Genomic DNA, 21,657 nt, shown 5'->3' with positions numbered 1-21,657 from the left:
ATTAGGAAAAACAAACAATACAAAATCACGTCAAAAATGGTATAATTTGCACTGCTATGGTTTGATGATTATGAGAGATGCACTCACATCTTTTAATAATTTACTTCAATAACAAATGTGCAGTCAAGGGCAGGATATGAAAACTCATGTAATGGGTAATTTCCCTGGTCAAGGGCAGCTGCTTAAGATCTCGCGATACTATTTGTGGCGCGTGATTTGGCTGAAGCAGATGAATGCGCAGTAGTCGTTCTGCATCGCTGTGGAAATGGCGCCTGCGTTCAAGCAGCAGTAGTCGGCAGTTATAACGTTTTGCACTGAAGTCACTGGAATTTAAGTTTTCTCTTTGCCACTGCTTTAAAGTTCAACACAACTAGACTACGAGAGTTTATCCGTACGAACTGAGTCCGGATTATGACCGGAAAAGAGTTGCCACGAAAGTCGTGTTTGAAGTAACGTTATATCCAGTCTTCTTGAGGGCCGTCATCAGCGCGCAGGTACAACGCTGTTGTCTGTGATCATTTTCAGCGATCTATGTCATATTAGGATATTCTGTAGCATTGTACGTGTTTATGCGGCCCAAGGCGGTTTAACACTCATTCAAGTGGCTTATTTACTGTTAAAAGCGGTTGTGAGTTAGTCTCGTGTTGTGACCGTTAGCTGCCGTTAGCCTGTGCGGCTAACCTGAAGGGCTCATGGTAACAGACTGCGTGGGCTCAATTTACGCAAACAACACGGCGATTTACGAGACGCATGCTTTATTACACATCACAGTAAGCCTATTCAATTAATGAATGTCCCGTCGTCGTTGTAATTTGAGTCTCTTGTTTGTTTTATACGTGTTATGTGTTGCTATTAACAGCAGCATTTCGTTGCTAGCGTGCTGTGGTTGACAGAACAGAAACTTTCCAGCAAAGGCTATTTTTCAGACCATGCAAAATTAATGTTTTATGTAAACTGTGGAAGGGACAGCTTTGAATGGACGCTTTTATTTTGCTTGGAGAAAACAGCAGTATTTGTCAGCTATAATTTGAATGTATTTGAATGCACTTTGATGAGTTAGCTGCTAAGATTTTAAAGTGGCAGTGCCCGTAATGACAAAGCATAACGTCCGGTTTATCGTAATATTAAGAAACAGAAATTGCTGCAGATACTTGTTTTAGTGTACTTGGTCTAGTATTGACTTTTATTAGGAATAAGTATTGAATAAAGCTGGAATTTAGGTCGCGGTTTTGCCATGTGAGTCTCGCGCATGGGTGGGACATGTATTCTGCGCGGGCACATGGATGAGTCCTATAGGCTGCATATCTGTGTTCATTAGATGACCATCCTTTTCCAGGGGGCAGTGTTGCATGAGTCCAGGGTTTTTGACTTTTACAGAGCTAGACTGTAAGCCACAACCGCTTTCATTTTATAATATCTGCAGTCAGATCATTATCAAATGTGTTTTAAAATGGTTTTAAATGTTTTCTTGTTTATGCATGTCATCTCTCCATAGATCCCTGAGCTATTTCACTGGAGTAAAATAGCTGTCCTTGTGGAAAATCTTTTCCTAGTCTAGTAGACATACAGACTTTAGTGTTTTTTCAAGATAGTGTAATCAAGGCTGTGCCACATATCTTGAAGCTGGTAAACATAAAAGCTATGTAAACATCTTTGCATCTAAATTAGGATGATCAAGCACATCTCCTAATAATTACGTTTTTTATCATTATTTTATATTTTGTGGTTTTGAATTTAATTTATTTTTCTTTTATACATTTCATAGTAATTCTTTAATACCAGTTTAAGTAGCTATCATCTAGCAATTTTGCTTTTTACTTCGAAAACAAGAGGCTAAATGACAACAAACACACATTGTTTATGCCAAAATAAGTCTTTAAAACCAAAACTTTAATATGTACGAGTAATATTACCATAAACTTTGAAAGGATTTTATCTGTTTATTTTCCAAATGTATCAAACAATTGATTTGCACGGAATTCATTTTTGTTGTTGTAAAAAAACATGTTTATTCTTTATTTATTAATGTAATGTATTTATTTTCTTTTACCTTGATTTATAATTGTTCATTGTTTTTGAGAATGAAGTCCGGTCCATGTTGGTTGCTTTCTACCAAACAGTGCTATTTTAGTATTATTTATATACTAATATTTATTAATATTTTGAATTGTCCTTTTTAAAAAATATATTTTCAGGTTTCATTTTAAGTTTTTGTAATTTAGTTTTGAGTTCTCATGTCATTTTTATTAGTTTTTAACGGGACTAGTTTTCTAAATGATGTTTGAGTTACAATTTTTATCACTCAACTTCTGATTTCATGTACCGATACTAACATGACAGATTCTGCAGACTAACATCTTCGTGTTTATTACAGAGGTGGGAGTGTGTGTTTTCTAGATGTTGCCATTACAGAAGGTCATGTGCTGTGCTTGCTTGTATTACGTACACATCTTAAATTAGTATTTATTCTTATTTTAATTTTTTATAAAAGCTATTTAAGAAAACTGAAATGGCTGTTTATAATAAACCCACATAAGTGAGCAGCGAAATCTAGACAAGCATCTTAATCTTACCTGACACTGATGTTAAAATAGGTAGTCTTCACAGTTTCTGCGATTTGGCTCTGGCTCTATTTATTAATTTTATAATTAAAGTTTTTTGTCGCATACCATCCATGTTGAAATGAAAGCATGCTGAAGATTGGTGCGTAAACAGTAGCTCAGGTAGGTAAAAAAACACACGAGGAGAAGCATTAGGATAATACAACCTCAGCAATCATAGACATTCGCATTCGGACGGGATTAGATTTCTCAGAGGATCGCTGAAAAAAAGTAGGTAATTTGTTCTGGTATTTTTACAGTTTGTGTGAGAAAAACACAGACTTGGCAGATTCAGACGGGATTAAAATTGCAAAATATGTCTGTGAAACACTATTTTCTAACGTCCCCCTGGAAAACTAGTCCAGTGCAAATAGGGCTTTAGTTAACAGTAATAACAGATAACATTCATTTCAGATAAAAAAACTGGATATTATTCAGGTAAAAAGCGTTTGATTGGGTGTACAGCTTTTTAATTTATCCTAGCAATTCACAAATAAATGGTTAGTTGCATTTTTTTTTTTTTTTACCTTTTGTTAGGGGGTAAACCCCCCCCCCCCCCCGGCTCTCTGACTATCTGTACCCACAACTTGATGATCACGATTTTATTGTATGTTTGGAGGAAACAAGTGTGCTGGACAACTGCTCCATTGGAGGCCCAAAAGAGCTGACAACTGCTGTTATGTAGGGGGTTCTTTGTCCATAATGTTTTGAGTGTTATTTGAAGAAGATTTTTGTCCTAGGTTAAAACACATTCTGTTTTTGTTCCGTTTATTGAATTCTTTTGTAATCCTGATGTTTCAGGGCAGGCAGATTGACTTTTAGCACGTGTTCTCTCTTCAGTAAGCATGCGTGACCTGGCAGCCCAAGTCACCAGCAGCTTGCTGCGCTTTCCAGAGGTAACGATAGACGCTCTGGGGGAGGATGAAGTTACGCTCGACTCTGTGCTGCATGGGAGATTTACTGTTGGTGAGTTGTGATCAGTGTAAAACAAGTATGGACCCATTTCATGTTGGGGATGATTTAACTAATAATGGAATTATTAATTACAATATCTTAACTATAATAGTATTATTTTAATATTAGATGTCTTAAATAATCCTTTTATCTTTCACTAACATCTCTTATTTCGTGTACAGGGAAGAGTGGACTGTCCTGGCTTGCCTGCGGGCCTCAATTGGAGGTCGTCCATGCCATTTCTGGAGAGCGTTTCTCTGCCTACCGCTTCAGCGGGGTGTCGGAGCACCAGCCCACAGTGTTGTCTGTGCGGGACTTCTGCTGGCTGAAGCGAACAGGGCTGCTCATTGGTTTGGAGGAAGCAGATGGCAGCATGTTGTGTCTGTATGATCTGGGTATCTCCCGTGTTGTCAAGGCTGTGGTCATCCCAGGCAGAGTGAGTGCAGTGTTATATTAGTATCATTGAGATACTGTTATAGGTTTTAATATTTTGAATTGGTTTTTATTTTTATATCTTCCATTTTCTTTTTAATTTTAATTAGTTTTAGTAATTTTGTTTTTGTCATCTTTATTTTTTAAAATGTATATCTAAATAGTTTTTCACTTTTACTTCAATTTTAGTTATTTTAGTTTAACTAAACTAAATGAAAATGTTGGAATAAAATTGGTTTATTTATAAAAAATATATATTTTATTTTAAGTAGCAAAAATGTTTTAAAAAAATGTTTTTAGTTAAATAATAACCCTGAATGAGTGTAAACATGGTTGTTGCATAATCCTTTTATTATGAAATGTACTTTTAAAAAATGTCATAAAATGTTTCTCTTTTCTTTAAAGACCCTACTGTGAATGATCAAGTGATTGAATAGAACATCTGCTTCTTCCACAGATCACAGCCATTGAGCCCCTGGTTAGCTACGGAGGGGCCAGTGCTAGCACACAGCATCTACATCAGAGTCTGCGCTGGTTCTTCGGTGTGGCTGCAGTGGTAACGGACGTTGGTCACGTTCTGCTGGTTGACCTCTGTCTGGATGACCTGTCCTGTAGTCAGAGTGAACTGGAGGCTTCAGGTGGGACTTTTTCTTTTTTGTGCTTTCATGTGAACAGTCAAAAACTATAATAGTTTAGTTCAGGGGTGTCCAAACTCAGTCCTGAATAGCCTGTCATACTGTCATGTAGAGTTTAGCTCCAACTTGTCTCAACACACCTGTCTGGAAGGTTCTAGAATGCCCAGTAAGACCTTGATTAACTGGTTCAGGTGTGTTTAATTGGGGTTGGAGCTACACTTAGTTGCTTGTTACTGTAGTAGTAGTAAGATAAAAAGATTCTAACCTTTCCATAATCTCAAACCATTTTCATTTGCTTTGGCTACAGATCTGGAGGTGGTCAATAAGTCTCCGTCTGAGATCCCTCGGCTAAGGGAGGGTGTGACGCAGCAGGGTAGACACCTGTGTCTGCAGCTCAGCAGCCCCACAGGTACTGGAGCAACAGCCCTGCAGTACATCCAACGCACCAACCAGCTCGCTGTCGGCTTCTCAGATGGCAACCTGCAGCTCTGGAACCTGAAGACCCTCAAAAAAGAGTGAGTGAAAGACTTAAAACAAGCTTGACTTGACTTTTTTTGGTTGTTTTGGTGCATTAAAAGGGGCATGAAATTAGTGGTCGACCAATATATCGTCAAGGCCGAAATGTCGGCATCGGCTGATAAGGTTTTCTGTTTGGCCAATGATTCAAAAGCGAGACTTTTATTTGACGGCGCGCTTGTTTTTAAATTTGATGATGCTGAGAACTCCAGCTCCTGAGCACACAACGCTCCCATTCTCCAACTTCATTAGTTTACGGTCTCGGTTAGGGATGTCAACGATTAATCGACGATCGATTAATTGTCGATAACACGTTTAATCGATAAACCTTATCGATCATCGATTAAGCAGGTTCATGCGCGTGCGTGCTGCTCAACCGCGAAACATGTAAGCGAGCGCGCCGGAGTTATGTTTGGGACTATTTTACACCTTCATCATGACTATAAGTTTGCGTGTGCATTTGCTGCCTTTTGTTTTGTGCAAATGTAAGTTGTAATAGTTTATTTTGTGTGCGCCTATCTATATCTGATTTATCTCATATTGGATGCATTTGGTTAAGAATTGACGCAGCGTGATCTTTAGCGCGCGCAGCTCAAATGGCAATGCACGACTAATAACGACTATTGGGACTGTCATATTACATAACATTATAAAGAGAACAATATTGTAATAAAACATTGTGTATTATTTGGGTTTAGTTGCCGTGTCGCGTTGTTCCAGGAAGAGCGCGTCCACAACATGAGTCATTCTGAATGGCACGTAACTTAGTTCAAGTTCACTTGTGCATTCACGTCATTTTGTGCAGATATAATTTGTAATATTATGTTTATTTTGTATATATCTGATTAATCTCATAGAATGCGTTTCTTTGAGTTAAATAACGTGCTAGCAAAGTGCTCAACGGTTAAGTTATTCATTCAGCGCGCGCCGCTCAAGCAGAATGCACGACTAATAACGAGGATTAATTTGGGACGGTCATATTACATAACATGAGAACACTATTTTATTAAATCGGTGTGAATTCATTGGGTTTAGTTGCCGTTTTAAGTGCGTTGTTCCAGGAAGAGCACGCGTCCACAAGTCACACATTCTGACAAGCGCATCTGAGGCGGCGTTGGTGACATGTTGTATTAGTCGTTATATTTGATTTATTAAATATTTAATTTAATTCAGGGCCTGAATTTCGTTTTGGAAAATGGGGGGGGAATTTTATATTCCCCCCCTTAGATGATTCTCATGGGGGGGGGGGGAGAAGGGCGGGGGGCATTTTTTCCAAACAAAATTATTACATTTATCTTGCCTAAATGTTTGCGCTCATTGCATTTTTACAATGGGGTAATATTGTTGTTAAGAGTTTACACAACACAAGGAAGCTTGATTTAAATTGTTTAATTAAATTGAAAAAAGTAGCACAAATAAATACAATAGAATAAAGATACAAATAAAGAGAAGTTTTTCAATGGGTCTAACTTCATATAGGCCTACAGAAACTGAATAAAGTAATCAAATGGAAAATAACACTGGGTAGTATTTGAGTCCTGAATAAATTAAATACATATAGGCTATTAATCCTGATTCCTTTAACTTAAAGCTATATTTTGTTGTTTTGACAACTAAATTAATGAGCTAGTGCACGGATCCTGTGTTCATTATACTGGCATGCGTTTTATGCTTATTAAAAGACAAAACCGACTATGTTTAGAGTATACTCACGAAGACCGAAATTGACACAATTTTGCGTGTTAAAGCAATATAATCCGCGAAAAATAACTTTTGTTACTGGCCAGCTGTTTTTGAGGCGGATTCTCTATGAATGTGCGCATAGAAAATCATCTCAGAGAGCGCACGAGCACTGATTAGTTTAAAATCGTTTGAATGTTTAAACTGGTAAGACTTAAAAATGCAAATGGTAAACTTCAGTCACGATCCACTGCTGGCCCGATTGTCCAAGTGAATATTCACAACACATTTTGAGAGAAGAGATAGAAGACGCGGCACCGCTGAACACCCACGCTGTTTGTGAAATTGCGCCTGGCAGATAGTTGTTAAAAGAATGATTTGATTTTATAATCTGTGTGGATTACGATTGCGGGAATTTCCTGCATTATAAATGGGAGACCTGCGGGTATTATTAGAATTATGCGCAATACCCGCAATCCCGCGCCGAAATTCGAGCCCTGTAATTTAATTATCAATCACATCGAAACATTTTACAATCCTACTAGCCCTTTATTTAGATTAAAACCATTCTCATTAATTTGGTGAGGAACATAGCGGTTTGAGCAGCATTTGCAGACGCTGTCATGCGGTTGGCCATATGCACTGCAGCAGACGCATATTGCAGTATTAAGGCTAACGATTAATCGATTAATTGATCGTTAATTTAAACGACGATCGATCATGGGAATTTGTGAAAATTGACATCCCTAGTCTCGGTTTAACATTTCTGTCTGATACGTTATTAGATAGAACTATTAAAATACAAAAAAGTAAACATTATACCAAAAAACATTATAACATTTGGTTTTATAATTAATAGAAAGGCAAACACTGATACTTTCTCATTTACCGTCAGCATTCTGTGAAAATACGCATTTATATATCTTAAATCTTGGAGTGTCAAATAAACATTTAATTTCACAAACCTTGCAGACTTAGTTGAATCCAGCTGTAACATCATCTGAGTGTGCATTTGTAGATGCGGACAGGAGAGTTCAGCTTCACTGGAGATGCACGATTGACGAACTTTAAATCCTTGCTTTCAAACTCATATTTATGGAATTTTCGCTGTGTGCTGTATGTAAGATATCGGCATCGGCCATCAAAAAATCAGTGTCGGTCGACCACTACATGAAATCTATCTTTGATAATCGGTTTCACTTGGATGCATGTAATGATAGAGAAGAAATGTCAATACCACCGTTCCAACCCGACTTTAATTTATTGCTGCACCAGTGAATTTGTTTCTGAACGTGTCCTCTTGCTCTCCAGATATCACTCCCAGCTAGAGGGTGGCAGAGTGCCTGTCTATGCATTTACCTTCCAGGAGCCCGAAAATGACCCTCGGAACTGCTGCTATTTGTGGGCAGTGCAGTCTGCACAGGATCAGTGAGTTTGCTGTTTCATGTGCTCCTATCGGCATCATCATCTGATTGTTTTGACTTTGTTCTGATTTTGTTTTGGCATATTTTGTCTTTGCAGGGAGGGGGATGTGGTCAGCCTCCATTTATTACAACTGGCCTTTGGCGAGAGAAAGTGCTTGGCTTCAGGGAAAATTATTTATGAGGTACAGAGTTTTCATAGATTTATTTAAATGTTGCACAGTCTTTATATCCATATACAATGTTGTTGCCAAGACTGATTAATTTTGTGTGTGATGTTTGACTCTCAGGGTCTGGAGTATTGTGAGGAGCGTTACAGTCAGGACTTGAACGGTACAGCGTTTCCTCTGAGAGCTCAGGCCACCAATACCCGTTTGATCAGCTGTCAGACCATAGAAAAGTTTCGCCACCATCCTGATCGGGATGACAGCATGAATGAAGGTGTTTTTGCATGTCCAAAGCCATACTTTGCAGAGTGATTGATTTGACATATATTTTCTATAACATTTGTTTTTCTCTTTCTTTAGTGGCATCTCCTGATACAAGTGTGTCGGTTTTCAGCTGGCAAGTTAAATCGTATGGACAAGGCCAGCCATCGACCTTCGTTGGTGTTTTTGACATTAACAGATGGTACCATGCTCAGATGCCAGATTCATTAAGGTGAGAATGCTTAGAGTAAACGATAAATGTAAATGCAGTCCGATATGTTGCAAGGGACATGCAACTCAAGTCCATATTGCTGCATATAAACCCATGCAGCTTGGACTGACTTTTCTCTTTACCTGTCCAGAGCGGGCGAATCTTTACGGAACTGTCCATATCTGGCGGTGTGGTCTCTCGACTGTGTGATCGAGATTACAGCTCCCTTTCCTCTGTTGGACGTCCTGATTCATGAGCGCAGTCTAAGCAGGGGTCTGCCCTACACCTGCCCTCCACCGGAACAGTTCTTCAATCCCACCACCTACAACTTTGGCAAGACATGTTAATTTCATATACTTTTTTTGCATGTATAATGGCTGTGTTGTGTAACTCCATTAAATATTTAATAATCTTTAACTTTTTTTCTATTTATCTAGATGGAAGTTGTTTGCTTAATGCTGGAATTGTGCACTTTACTTGCTCTGGCCATCAGAAAGAGGTTAGATTTTGGCCCACTGTTTACTACTCAATGCTGAGTCTTTATTAATCTGGTACATTAAACTCTTACTGTTTACTCTCAGACCCTGAGCTATTTAAAGAAGGTGGCACCAAGTTTGGGTGACAGCATTTCTAATGGATACTCGCGCTGTCTCATGTCTGGCCTCCTGTCCTCTCGTCTGGCTGATGTCCAGCCCTCCAGCCTCTCACAGGTAACGCACCCTTTATTAAACATATTTCAGGAATAACTACACTAGTCTAATCTGTTTGCTTATTGGCTAAATAGACTTCATCCACATGTAGTACTGCTGGTATCAGAATGGTTATTAGGTGTTCAAGCACGAAGTGCTGAAAACCTATTGTAATTGCTATTTGAAAAAAAAAAAAAAACTAAAACGCATCGTGCAGCCCAAACCGTAAGGCCTAGAGACTTGAAACCTGGCCAGGTGGTAGGGCCTCAGTTTGGGGAGAACCTATCAGAGTATGACCCCGATTGGCCCATAGGTGGCGCTACAGCAACCAAAAGTACTAAATTGCTCATAACTCCTAGACCGTTTGACTTAGAATCAAGCTTTTTGCACCACTGTGTTCCTTGGCTCAAGACGGACACGACGTATATCTCGGATTCTCGATTTGAGCAAAAAAAAATTTGTTATGGCCAATTTTGTCCAAAACCTACTTTTGCGAACTAGTCCCTGTTTTTTTGCCTGATCGGAACCAGACCAGTCTAGGACAATTCTCTGGACTCTCTAGATCAATAATTATCAAAAAAAGTTGAACTTTGCCCTTTGGTTCACTGTAACAGGGTCGTTTAGAAAAGGGGGCGTGTCAAAATACACTCAAAAGCCTATACATCATAAATAAAAACTCAGAACTTCACAAAAATTGATGAGCACATGTGTCATAACATGCTGAAGAAGCATGCAGAGTTTCATGGAGATCGGACCATAGGTGGCGCTATAACTACCTGTATTGGCTGTAAATGGTCTTTTCCATCTATTATGTCAGTGTTTAAATGTATGCTACATAAAACTTAATGTCTTTTGATGCTTTTGTGCTTAACGGCCTTAAAGGCCTTAACTGCTTGAACACCGCTAAATGCTGCTTGCAGCTTTAATTTATAGCTGTGATGCACGTTTTTCATTGAATGTCTTGTGATTTGAATTCAGGAAGAGCAGCTTGATGCCATTTTGTGCACTGCTGTGGAGACAAGCTCATTGGGACTCATAACTGGCTGTATTAAACAGTGGACCACTGAAGGTGAGGATGGGAGAAGTAAGGCTTTCGTAATCTATAAAAACTTGTTTCATCACTAGTTACACTGCCAGTGTTTTTGAAAAGTTTCATATACTCCCAAAGTCTGCATTTATTTGACCAAAAATATTGTAAAGGCAGTAATATTGTGAAATATTACAATTAAATAGCTATTTTAATATTTCAATTTAATTTATTTGTGTGATGGCAAAGCTGAATTTTTAGCCGCCGTTACTCCAGTCTTCAGTGTCACATGATCCTTCAGAAATATGCTGATTTGCTGCTTAACATTTCTTAATGTAATTATTATAATATTTCTTAAATCGTTGTGCTGTGTAATTTTTTTTTCATGATTTTCTGAATGGAGAATTCTAAATGACAGCATTTATTTAAAATAGAAGTCTTTTGTGATGTTATAAATGTCACTTTGATGAATAAAAGTATTTCTTAAAAAAAAAAAAAAAAAAATCATTCTGACCCCAAACTTTTGAATAGTAAAGTACTCCCTTTTCCACATTTCTGCACGCAGAGCAACCAGGGTCAGCCGTCAATCTGCGCTATATACTGGAGTGGGCCTGGAATAAGGTTGTGCGCACCAAAGAAGAACTGGATGAAATATGTGAGTTTCCTACACACATTTCTCTCAATATGGTTGTATTGCAAATTTAACAGCGTTCTGACCATGTGCTTTCTATGCATCCAGGTGCTCCGCTCTTTGACAGCTTCGCAAACTTCACAGATCCCCAGACACTGCAGCTGCTACAGCACAGTCAGCGCTTGCTGGCAAACCTCAGCACTGTTTTCCACTGTTTGCTAAATGAGGCTCAGGAGCTCACACAGAAAGGTGTCCGAGTATACACCGACTTCACACTGGTATATGTGAAGTTGAAAATCACTAGAATGACTGACTCTGTTTTTGGTTACCTGCAGGATTAATTGGACTCATGAACAAATGCATGGTGTCTAACTTGATCTCCCAGTATGCTCAAGTGGTTTTGTGGTTCTGCCGGACTGGTCTTCTTCCAGAGGGTTCTGGTATGATCTTCTCCAAAGCTTTGCTTAGACTCTCTGTGATTTTAAACAAATCTGTGCATTGCATATGATGAACTCTGTGTTCTGTCAACAGATGATGATGATGATGTGCTGCAGATATCAAGGCCCTTTTACAGTCATTCTATTATAAAGAATTACTACGTCGGCCAGAGGGAGGAGCTGAGGAGACTGGCCAAGTATGTTGCTGAATTTCTGAAGCACCATTGATTTAAAAAAATATATATATATTTTATATTTATAATAATAATGTAATTTAAACATCCTTACTGATTAAGTCAAATTGTATCAGTGTAATAAGGCATAAAACAATAATTTTCTTCCAATAGGGACAAATGGTGTGCAGACTGCCTCCTGATTGATGGGCTTGTGAGTCAGTGTGGGGAACGCCTTACTGAACTTTGGAAAAGGGATGAGGGTGGAACAGGACACTATCCACCCCCATCACTTCATGTAAGTTAAGACTTAAAGAAGATGATGTGTTTGAACAAACTTTTGCTCAGCTGTGCTGGATTTTCATTTTTTTTTTTGCTATGTCCCTGGTATAGGCCTTGCTGGATATTTACCTCCTGGAAAACATTGAAGAATCTGCCAAACATGCTATTGTATCCTTTTGGGGTTTCTTTGGTACATTCTATGCTTGCCACAAATATTGTGCTTTCTGCTGCTGGTTCGTAAAGATTATTCCTTGACTCAGGCTCTTAGGTTATTTACTTGCTGCTGGATGTGATGTACTCATTTCCCAATAAAAGTGGGGCATCAGTGGAGTCTTTTCCCACAGCGTTCGCCATTCCCATTGGGTTAGTGAAACTGGTACAAGGCCTGTGGTTGCTAGATCATCATGATCATGAGGTATAAAAAACAGTGTTAAGCTTCTTTCTCATTAATACTCTTATGCTGGTATTTTTAAAAGAAACTTACATTTTTGGCTTGATAAATAAATGGTGTGAACTATATCAGTTTAAACACTACTCTTAGTGTATTTTGTGTGAATGCCAGAGGTGCAACATGATACTTCATGAATAATTTGTATTGAATGGTTTTTATCTCCCCCAGAGCTCTCTGGAGCTGCTGTTGCACCCAGCCACCAGTCACTCTCTGTGGAGCTGGCAGCATGAGCGTGTCCTGCAGGCTTTGATGTGCCAGCAGAAGCACAGCATCGCCCTGCGCTACCTACATGTAATGAAGCCTCCCATGTGCACTACCAACCAAGCCAAGCTTAGCCTCTCTGTCCTGCTTTATAACAGGTATGAGTGTAGTGTACCATGTAATTAATATGTCAGCTTAGGGGGGGTTTAGTTGTATTTGCTAGACTCTTACTTTTGGTTTGTTTTTGGCTGGCCAGGTGTATTGTGGAGGCCTGGGCTTTGCTAAGGCAGCACTGTAATAAACTGAACATGGAAGAGATGATGAGGTTTCTCTTTGAGACCTGTCAGGAGCTGGGACTGATGAAAGAGCTGCTGAAGCTGCCCCTTGGACTTGTAGAACAGGTATGTGTAAATCTCTACAACACATAATATTTAATGGCTGTTAGAATGCAAAAAAAAAACTTTTATTCAGCAAGGACACAAACTTTGTCTATTTTTAAATCAAAGCTGTTCTTTTAAACTTTCTACTCAGAGATTCGTGTTTTTTTTTTTTTATTGATTCATAAAAATATTAAGCAGCACAACTGTTTTCAACAATAGGAAATGTTTCTTGAGCACCAAATCAGCATATTAGAATGATTTCTGAAGGATCATGTGACGCTGATGACTGGAGTAATGGCTGCTTTGCCATCACAGGAATACATTTCTATTTTAATATAATTTAAAATGTAAAGTTATTTTAAATTGCATAAGAGGCTTCTTTAAAAAAACAAATACAAACCCCAAACTTTTGAACAGAAGTATTAGCACTTTTGTTTTTAAACTAATTCAAATGTGCAGGAGTGTTTGGAGCGGTTTCTTCAAAACACCGGAGGTTTCCAGAATCGGGAGCTTCTCATGGTCCACTACCTCCAGCAGGCAAATTATGTGCCTGCCCTTCAACTCAACCAGGCCATCAAACTGAACCTTGCAGTATGTTAAATTTTATATTATAATCTACATTTCATTTTCATCAGTTAATGAAACTTTTATCATATTTAAAGATTATATTTCGTTTACAAAGTATTCATGCTATTATATATGAATTTTTTTTTTTTAATTCAGGCTGACAGGGATCCTAAAATGAAGGAAAGGTCAAACACAAGGAACTCCATTCTCAATCAGTATGGGAAGGTTCTTCCTCGGGTTCAACGCAAATTAGCCATTGAACGAGCAAAACCGTATCAACACCCTGCTACGATTCACAGAGAAGGTATCGATGATGGTCATGCTCACTGGGACGCAAGTGTTAGAACTTGACACAAGTTGTTAGCAATTGACCTTAAATATGCTCTTCTCTTCTCTCACCACTAGTTAAAAGACCCCAGCCTCTGTCAACTGTTGCTAAACGTTCAGCCTCTGAAAATGTGATGACCAGAGCAGCCTTTATCAGTAATGTCCTATCAAAGATCGAGGAAGTGTGGGTTGGCAAGAACACCACGCCCGAGTCATCTCCTTTCAAAAGGTACTATGCTAAATCGTTTTTGCCAGCTTTCGTTTTCTGTTTGTAAGTTATGAAATGTTTTCATTTTAAACCCTGTTCTGCACTGAATGTTTTGTTGGATTTCCTGTTCAGCCCCAAAGAGTCTGAGAAGCAAGTGCCTAGCCTAAACCCTTCCTCCCCAAATCTACCTGAGGCTTTTGTAGGAACTCCCATCAACATGCTAACCAAAAGAATGTCTAGGTAAAACAGACAAATACTGGTGTTATTATGTTGTAAGTTCTTTGGGATAAATTTGCATCTCAAAAGACACTATTCACCTTATTTTGAAGTGAGCAAGGCCATTTGTAACTTAAATGTTCAAAGGATTCCAGTGTCATTCGATATCAGGTAGTTTACCTGTACAAACAATGTTATGCTGCTTATTGCAAACTGGTATGTAACTGGTCGTATATTATTTAAATTTATCGTTGTCACCAAACACTGGCTTGTACACAAATAGCTTTACCGTTTATTGTACTTTGTACTTGTTTACCTATAGCGGCTAATGAATTGGAAGGCTTGCACATTAAAAGAAGAAAAAAGCTTACTTCCAAATTGCAAAATAAGGTGCATGGTAACATTTTCCCTTGCTTTGTCACCAGGCTTCTGGATTTAGTTGTGCAGCCATCTTCCCAGAATTCTCCAGGGAGCTCAAATTTGCCTTGCACTCCTACAAGGTCCATTACCTCGTGGGCTGGCCCAAAGACTGTCAGCAATGCTCCTGAGCTCAGTTTGCTGCAAACTCCTCAAGTGGTAAAGGTGAGACCCTATGGTTTTAAAACTTTGCACAAAACCTCACTGAAATGTCTGTTACTTCAGATTAAGCATTCTGTATGTACTTCAAGTGTTTTAAGAAATGTCCTACCTCATAATAAACGTTTTGATTTTAGAGAGCTCGAGCCTTGGCGTCAGGCCCGGTTTTCTCAGCCTTCACTCCACAGTCTATTCTGAGGACCAGCTTACGTCCCACTCCTGTGGCCACCCCTTCTGCATCCCCGGGCAGATCAATCACTCCTCCTCTCCGCCCCAAAGAGAGCCGTATTACCTTCATAGAGGAGGCTGATTCTCCAGAAGTTCCCAAGAGCTCTGTCCACTGGAACAATGGGGTAAAGCCTTTTCAACATCTAAAATCAAATGTTCAGTTGAGCTGCCATAGGAAAAAGATTTTAGATTTTTTTTTAACAGATTTTTGCAGTAGTAATATCATTGTGATTCTTTACAGATTGCGATTAACAGGGAGCTCAATACACCTAAGAGATCTTCCCCACCTCTTAAAACAATCAGTGATGCCTGGAGTGAACATTCAGATGCTGAAGAGGAAGAAGTAGATCTAAAGAGGACGAACATGCCCTTGTCTGAAGAGAAAGAGAATCCTGATGTAAAATCTGAGAGCGGCTACTCTGTCAAAGAGATACCTGCAGCAGAGTCCACACAAGTCCTTCCCACTCTTTTGCAACGGCCTAGTCTGGGGCAAGAAGCAAGTCTTGTATCCAATCAGTCCGATACAACTCTTGAGTTCCATGATGCTCCTGAGGATCTTATGGCAACACTGAAAGAACATCAAGCGAATAACAGTATGGATCGGGAGGTGACCTTAAGACTTCCAAACACTTCAGAGGAACATATGCCTCCTGTAGAACACAAAACAACTTCAGAATTAGGCCTACCCTCTGCTGCATTGCCGGAGAAAGAGTTAAATATAGCTCAGGAAAATGATACCAAGGAAGACTTGTCCAGTGGAGAGAGCCCTTCAGACACACAGGAAGGCCATAATGAGATTGAGGAGCTTGAGGTTAATATTGAGAATGATCTTGTGAGGGAAGGAACTGAGGAGCAGCTTAAGGAAACTTCAGAGGCTCAGGTTCTCAAGCCAGATGTGGTTATGGAACCAGAGCTTGTTCTTCCAGTTCAGGAACCAAGCTTAGACTCTTTAACTGAGATTTTAGAGTATCCAGAGATCCAGGAACCAACAGATGCTGAAGAGTCATTGAACACATCCTCAATTTTTGTTGAAGCTCTAAGTGTTCCTCCTACTTTAGAGCCTGTAAACCAGTCCATGGAAGAAAATGCTGCTTATGATACTGTTGGTGAACCAGCTGTCACCAAGGTATCAGAGACCGTACCAGAAGAACTGATCTGTGAGGCCTCTGTGTCTGAGATTCCAGTGGTCGAGTTGGTGAACCATGAACAAATGACTAGTGAACCTGAGATCAATGAAGAATGTGTAGGGGAATCTATGGAAACCTCAGGTAGTTAAAAAAAAAAGTATTTATTCCTTAACACAATACTATTCAAAAGCTTCGGGTCAGTGAGTTTTTATTCACACACACACACACACACACATACATAAACAGCTGTTTATAACATTGAAAATAAGAGATGTTTCTTGGGCCGCTAAAAATTCTGCTTTGCCATCACATGAGTAAATAATGTTTAAAAAAAATATATATAATAATAATATTGTGAAATATTACGATTTAAAATATATATTTTCAAATTTTTTTTTTTTTTTTTTACAATGCAGCCTTGAGCATAAGAGACTTTTCAAAAACATTTAAAAATCTTATCAACCCCAAATTTTTGAATGGTACTGTAACTTTCCTGTATTCTGTTATGAAAGATAATAACTGGTAGGAAATAAATGTCTAAACATTTATATTGTAGATTTGGATGCCTTTGTCGAACAGCATTTATTTGGTTCAGATCATTCTCCATCTTTGACCCGGTCCAGTATTAGGGAAGTCTCAGAGGAATCTCTCAAAAGGTACTTGTTAACGACTTGTCTATCATGTTTCTGGTGTGCTGCATTGCACATGTTTCACATGTCTTGCCATTTTGCCTTTCATGACTTTTGTTTGTGCTGTGTACACCCTGTAGTGAAACAGTTTGTGACCTTAAGGAAGTTCAGCCCACTGAAGAGAATGCAGCAGATTTGAAAACACAGACATCAGAATCTGCTACCTCAGAGTCCAGATGTAATTACATGTCAATTCAGCATTTTAGACAATGTCTTTAATTAACATTGTAATAATCCAAATGTAATCTCAATTTTTTCTGTAGCTGTAGTTAGCTTAAATGACACTGATGAGCTTACCAGTGCCGAATCTTCAGAGGATGAAGAGGACTCTGGAGATGAGAAGGTGGAGGACTCAGGAAGTGAGGTTGAGATTATAAAAGAAGTAAAGGGTAATGGCAGGAGTAACCACCAGCCTTCTCCTGCCCTTTACATGGAGGAACTTCCACCAAATGAGCAGTACCTCCAGGATCAAGCCAATGCAGTGCTGTCACTGGTCACACCTGAGGCACAGCTAAAAGTGAGTGCACAATTGAAGCCTTATTTTGGTGTTAAAACAAATCTCATGCACTGTCCTAACCAGGTGAAATGTGACAAGTTTCATTTAGCATTTTGCATATTTAGTAAAATGGCCTGAATGCAGCTGGAATTCTGTGATACAGTGTTCGTACCATTAATGTTGAAATGTGTTGTACAAAGATTCATTCTACCATTCTGGCTTTTTGATCTGCAGGTTCTAGACACTGACATGCCAGAGGGTGAAGTGGTAATGGTTGGCCTTGGCACTGCAGATCTAGATGAGGAAGATGCTATGTGTTATACTGAGCTTAAGGCATCCACCACTCTCCTGGTGCCTGTAGAGCTGGCTGAGGAACATCAAACACATCTTCTAGAGGGAGGCACTGTAGAGACCCTCAGCAGTGCACCAGATGGTACACAGCCAGAAGACTCAGACGGCTTCACGCTAATGCTTGATCCAGATGTGGAGGAACTGCCTGACGCTTCAGAGTTGGACCACAATGCAGTATTGCTACCTCTGCATGAGCTAGAAGAGACCCAGGATGTGAATAATCAGCTTACAGCAAACTCTGAGGTTTTCATCTTGGATCATACTGTTCAAGTTCCAGACAACAAATTGGAAGAAGTAAAAGACTTGGTATCAGACGTTGAACCTGTTGTCACTGGTCTCAATAAAATTGAAGAGCAACCAGGTGAGGTCCTCCAGACAGTGGAACAAATAATCACACCACAAGCAGATACTTCTCAAGAAACAAAACGTCTTTCCAATGGTGAAAGTCCAGAATTGGGTCCTCCGGAGGTACAGGAAGAATCGCATATCCCTCTTCATGGGGAAGTATTGGAGTCTTCTGCGCCAGAGAATGTGTTGCCTTCAGAAGAGCATTTAGGTAGGGTCAATGAAGTTTTTGCATTGGACACAGAGGTGTCAAACATTGCAAAAGACAATATAACTGAACCTATCCAAATAGACACTACACCCTTATTGGCTGGAGAACTTGAGGAACTTTCCACGACAAAACAATTGGCAAGGCCAAAGTCACCAGGTAGGCCAAAGTCACCTGCAAGAACAAAAGTCGAAAGATCTGGAAAAGATACAGAGGAAATTTTAAAAAACGCTAAAGAGTTTCTGCGCAGCCCGTCACGGAGGACAAGGAAAACCGTAACATTCCCTGTACCCAATCTTGATGTAGAGAAAGATCTAACTGAAGAAGAACAAATGGATTCTCAAGTACCTTCTACACCAAAACGTGTTACAAGGAGTGGCAAGCAGCTGCAAGACTGTCAAGTTCCTGTTACACCCAGAAGAAGCACAAGAAAAGCAGATGCAGAACAGCGCGCTAATGAGAATGACCAAGACATGCCTCCTGAGAAAGTATCAAAGCCTGCAAGTCCAGCACGAAAGACCCCACAGAAAGCTACACCTAGGAAAGGATCCCGAAGAACCAGGAGCACAGTGGTTGATGATGATGATGAGGCCCTATCCATTGACCCCGTTCCCAGTGATGACTCCGAAACACAGGCCAGACGGAGTACCAGAAAACTCCAAGCATTAATTGTTGAAGTTCCAGAAACTCATCAAAAAGTCCCAGAGGAGATGGGAGAGCCTGCCAAAGCACAAAGTAGTCCCAGTAGGTTTACTCGCAAGTCTACCCGAGGTCTAGCAATAGAACGTTTCCAACAGGATCCTGCAGAAGATGCCACAACTAAAAATCAACCTTTTAAAACTCCTCCAAGAAGCAGGAGGAAGACCGTGGCCAGCACTGCAGAGAAAGCAAACAATGCAACCTTTGTTATCGATGATGCACAACTTCAGAGTGTTTCTAGGCGCCTTACGAGAAGCCGGCATTGGAATCAAGGAGAGGACCTTGGGAAAGAAATGCCAGATTTGATTCCCTTGGAAGTAGAAACAAAAAATCTTCAGGCTGATGCTCTTGTAGAGCGACTTAAAAATGAGGAAGCCAGCAAAGAGAGTGTTCCAGTTGTAACTGAAATTATACATGCTAAGAGAAAAACCACTAGATCTGCAGCACTGAATGAAACTCAAAATGCAGACATTGAAGAATCTAAATTGGTGGTGTCTGACGAAATGCAGGAACATGCAAGCAAGTCACTTGGAAGTGCTAGACGTACACGAGCGAGCAAGGTGTCTGAACAAAACTCTATGGCTGTTGGCGATTCAGTTACACCTATAGCGGACCTGAAAAGAACAAGAGGTAGTCCATATTGTAATGCCTCTCTTTGCAGTAAGTTACAACACTTTAATGTGCCTTCAATTAAATTTATCTGCAATCCTTTCTTTATAGCAAGGAGAAAAGGATCTTCTGTACGAAATGAAGTTGAAGTTCCAGAAATGTTGTCTCCTGTACCTCAAACAAAGACCTCAGGAGATGAAACTGATTTTCAATCCAAAGAGGTATGCAGTGTCCTATACAGTTTTGAGTACCAAAGCAATTGTTTAATTTTTGCTGGATAACACTTTAAAATTCATAATGTCTTTTGTTGTAGGACAATGGCCCAGTAGATTATGTTGCAGTTGAAACTGAGGTTGTCAAGCCCAGAAAGAAGAGGACAACCAGGTGAATTGTCCATGTTGCATGTAGTCCTATTGCTATTGTCATATAAGAAGGATGTTGAAGCTGAGCTGCTATCACATTATCCAAATCTGTTAGTCCAACTTTTCTAATATCGAACTATTGCATATAAGAAGGATGTTGAAGCTGAGCTGCTATCACATTATCCAAATCTGTTAGTCCAACTTTTCTAATATCGAACTATTGCAATTTCAGACAAAAGAGTTTACATGACCAAATTATGAAGACTGAACTTTTAAAGTGCATGTGAATGTTCTAACTGTTACTAGATTATCATACCCTAATTAATTCCGGGTTTCTTTTAACAGAACAAAAGCTGCCCCAGAACCTCCACCTCCGGTTGAGATCAGTTTTCTTTCTCCCGTCGCCAGTCCCGCTGAATCGATAACTAGAACCGAAGAGAAGGAAACCCCTTCGCTGAGGATGAACCTACGCCGCAAACGCATGATGGATGCCATATTTCCTAAACCTGTAACGAGGAGGAAGAAGCTTTGATTGTGGACTCTTTCACTGGACTCATTTCCCAATGCACTTCATGTGCGTTTTTGTTTTATGCTCTCCTTGTTTCCTAAGAGCTCTGCAACCTGCTGTTTTTCAATCAATGGATAATGTTTGGAATAAATAATCTAATTTGGGATAAATAATTTTGTATGATAAATTATGCCGTTTACAGTAAGGGGCACTGAGGGACTTGAGCACCAAAAAAGAGATGGTTTAGTTTTTAAATGTTTCTACTAATTGATGCAAATGTAAATAGCCTTTTAGGTATGTTATAAATAAAATTTGATACTTGTGAATTTTGTTGCTTGTTTTGTTTACAGGAAAGATTGTGGAACATGTAAAGTCATAGCAAACAATTATAAGATTTATGGTTGTACCACTTGGGTGATAATTCATAAAGATGAATACTTTACATTGGTTGAAAGTGTTATAAAATTATCCATATTACATGGGTGGACTTGCTTGCTTTAATGCTTGGCACATGGTCTCCTCTATCTTGAGGTCTTTAACTGGTGAACAGAGTTATTTGTTCATTGCAGACAATAATGTACATTTATTTTCCTTCAAATACATGCATTTTATTTTGAACAACATTGTGATCTTATTTGTAATGCCTGTTTGCTTTCAAATACAGAACAAAGAATTTACAATCTTGATGTATTGTAGTTCTTCAGAGGTACTGATTCAACCATTTTACTGTTTTCCTGCAAATAGTAAAAGACCTTAAAATGACTTGTAATCAAGACGCAATGTACTGTATGTATAGTGGTTTTATAATAGCACTGCTAGTAGGATGTTGATTGTAGTTGACAGGGCGTTGCAATGAGGTTACTAAGGTTATACAAGTCATTTTAGTGTGTTTTGGGTTGCTCTTTCCTGGCCCAAGTCAACCCTAAGTATAAGCAATACAAGAAATACCTAGCAATCACCACTTATAACCAGCAATTATACAAACAGCTGTTG

At 39.3% G+C, this 21,657-nt stretch overlaps 1 protein-coding gene across 1 annotated transcript; it reads left to right on the top strand.

The window, feature by feature from the left end:
* Positions 1–235: 235 nt before the first annotated feature.
* On the top strand, positions 236–20,990 carry ahctf1 (AT hook containing transcription factor 1). Its single transcript, XM_056256154.1, has 36 exons — positions 236–494; positions 3,441–3,566; positions 3,737–3,990; positions 4,444–4,624; positions 4,929–5,136; positions 8,129–8,245; positions 8,339–8,423; positions 8,529–8,679; positions 8,766–8,898; positions 9,029–9,210; positions 9,315–9,376; positions 9,459–9,587; positions 10,545–10,635; positions 11,159–11,248; positions 11,333–11,473; positions 11,560–11,658; positions 11,756–11,858; positions 12,009–12,132; positions 12,228–12,284; positions 12,385–12,531; positions 12,736–12,926; positions 13,025–13,169; positions 13,608–13,739; positions 13,872–14,019; positions 14,121–14,271; positions 14,383–14,490; positions 14,892–15,048; positions 15,180–15,395; positions 15,512–16,538; positions 16,954–17,053; positions 17,167–17,264; positions 17,350–17,603; positions 17,817–19,815; positions 19,906–20,015; positions 20,108–20,178; positions 20,499–20,990. Exons 2-36 carry the CDS (start codon positions 3,446–3,448, stop codon positions 20,686–20,688), a joined length of 7,572 nt encoding a protein of 2,523 aa, XP_056112129.1. The 5' UTR covers positions 236–494; positions 3,441–3,445; the 3' UTR covers positions 20,689–20,990.
* Positions 20,991–21,657: the final 667 nt, after the last annotated feature.

Source organism: Rhinichthys klamathensis, unplaced genomic scaffold (genome assembly GCF_029890125.1).
Source record: "Rhinichthys klamathensis goyatoka isolate OS25496 unplaced genomic scaffold, OSU_Roscu_1.1 h1tg000123l_1, whole genome shotgun sequence".
NCBI classification, from domain to species: Eukaryota; Metazoa; Chordata; class Actinopteri; order Cypriniformes; family Leuciscidae; genus Rhinichthys; species Rhinichthys klamathensis.
The sequence above is the reverse complement of the archived record's forward strand: the minus strand, read 5'-3'. Positions and strand labels throughout refer to the sequence as shown.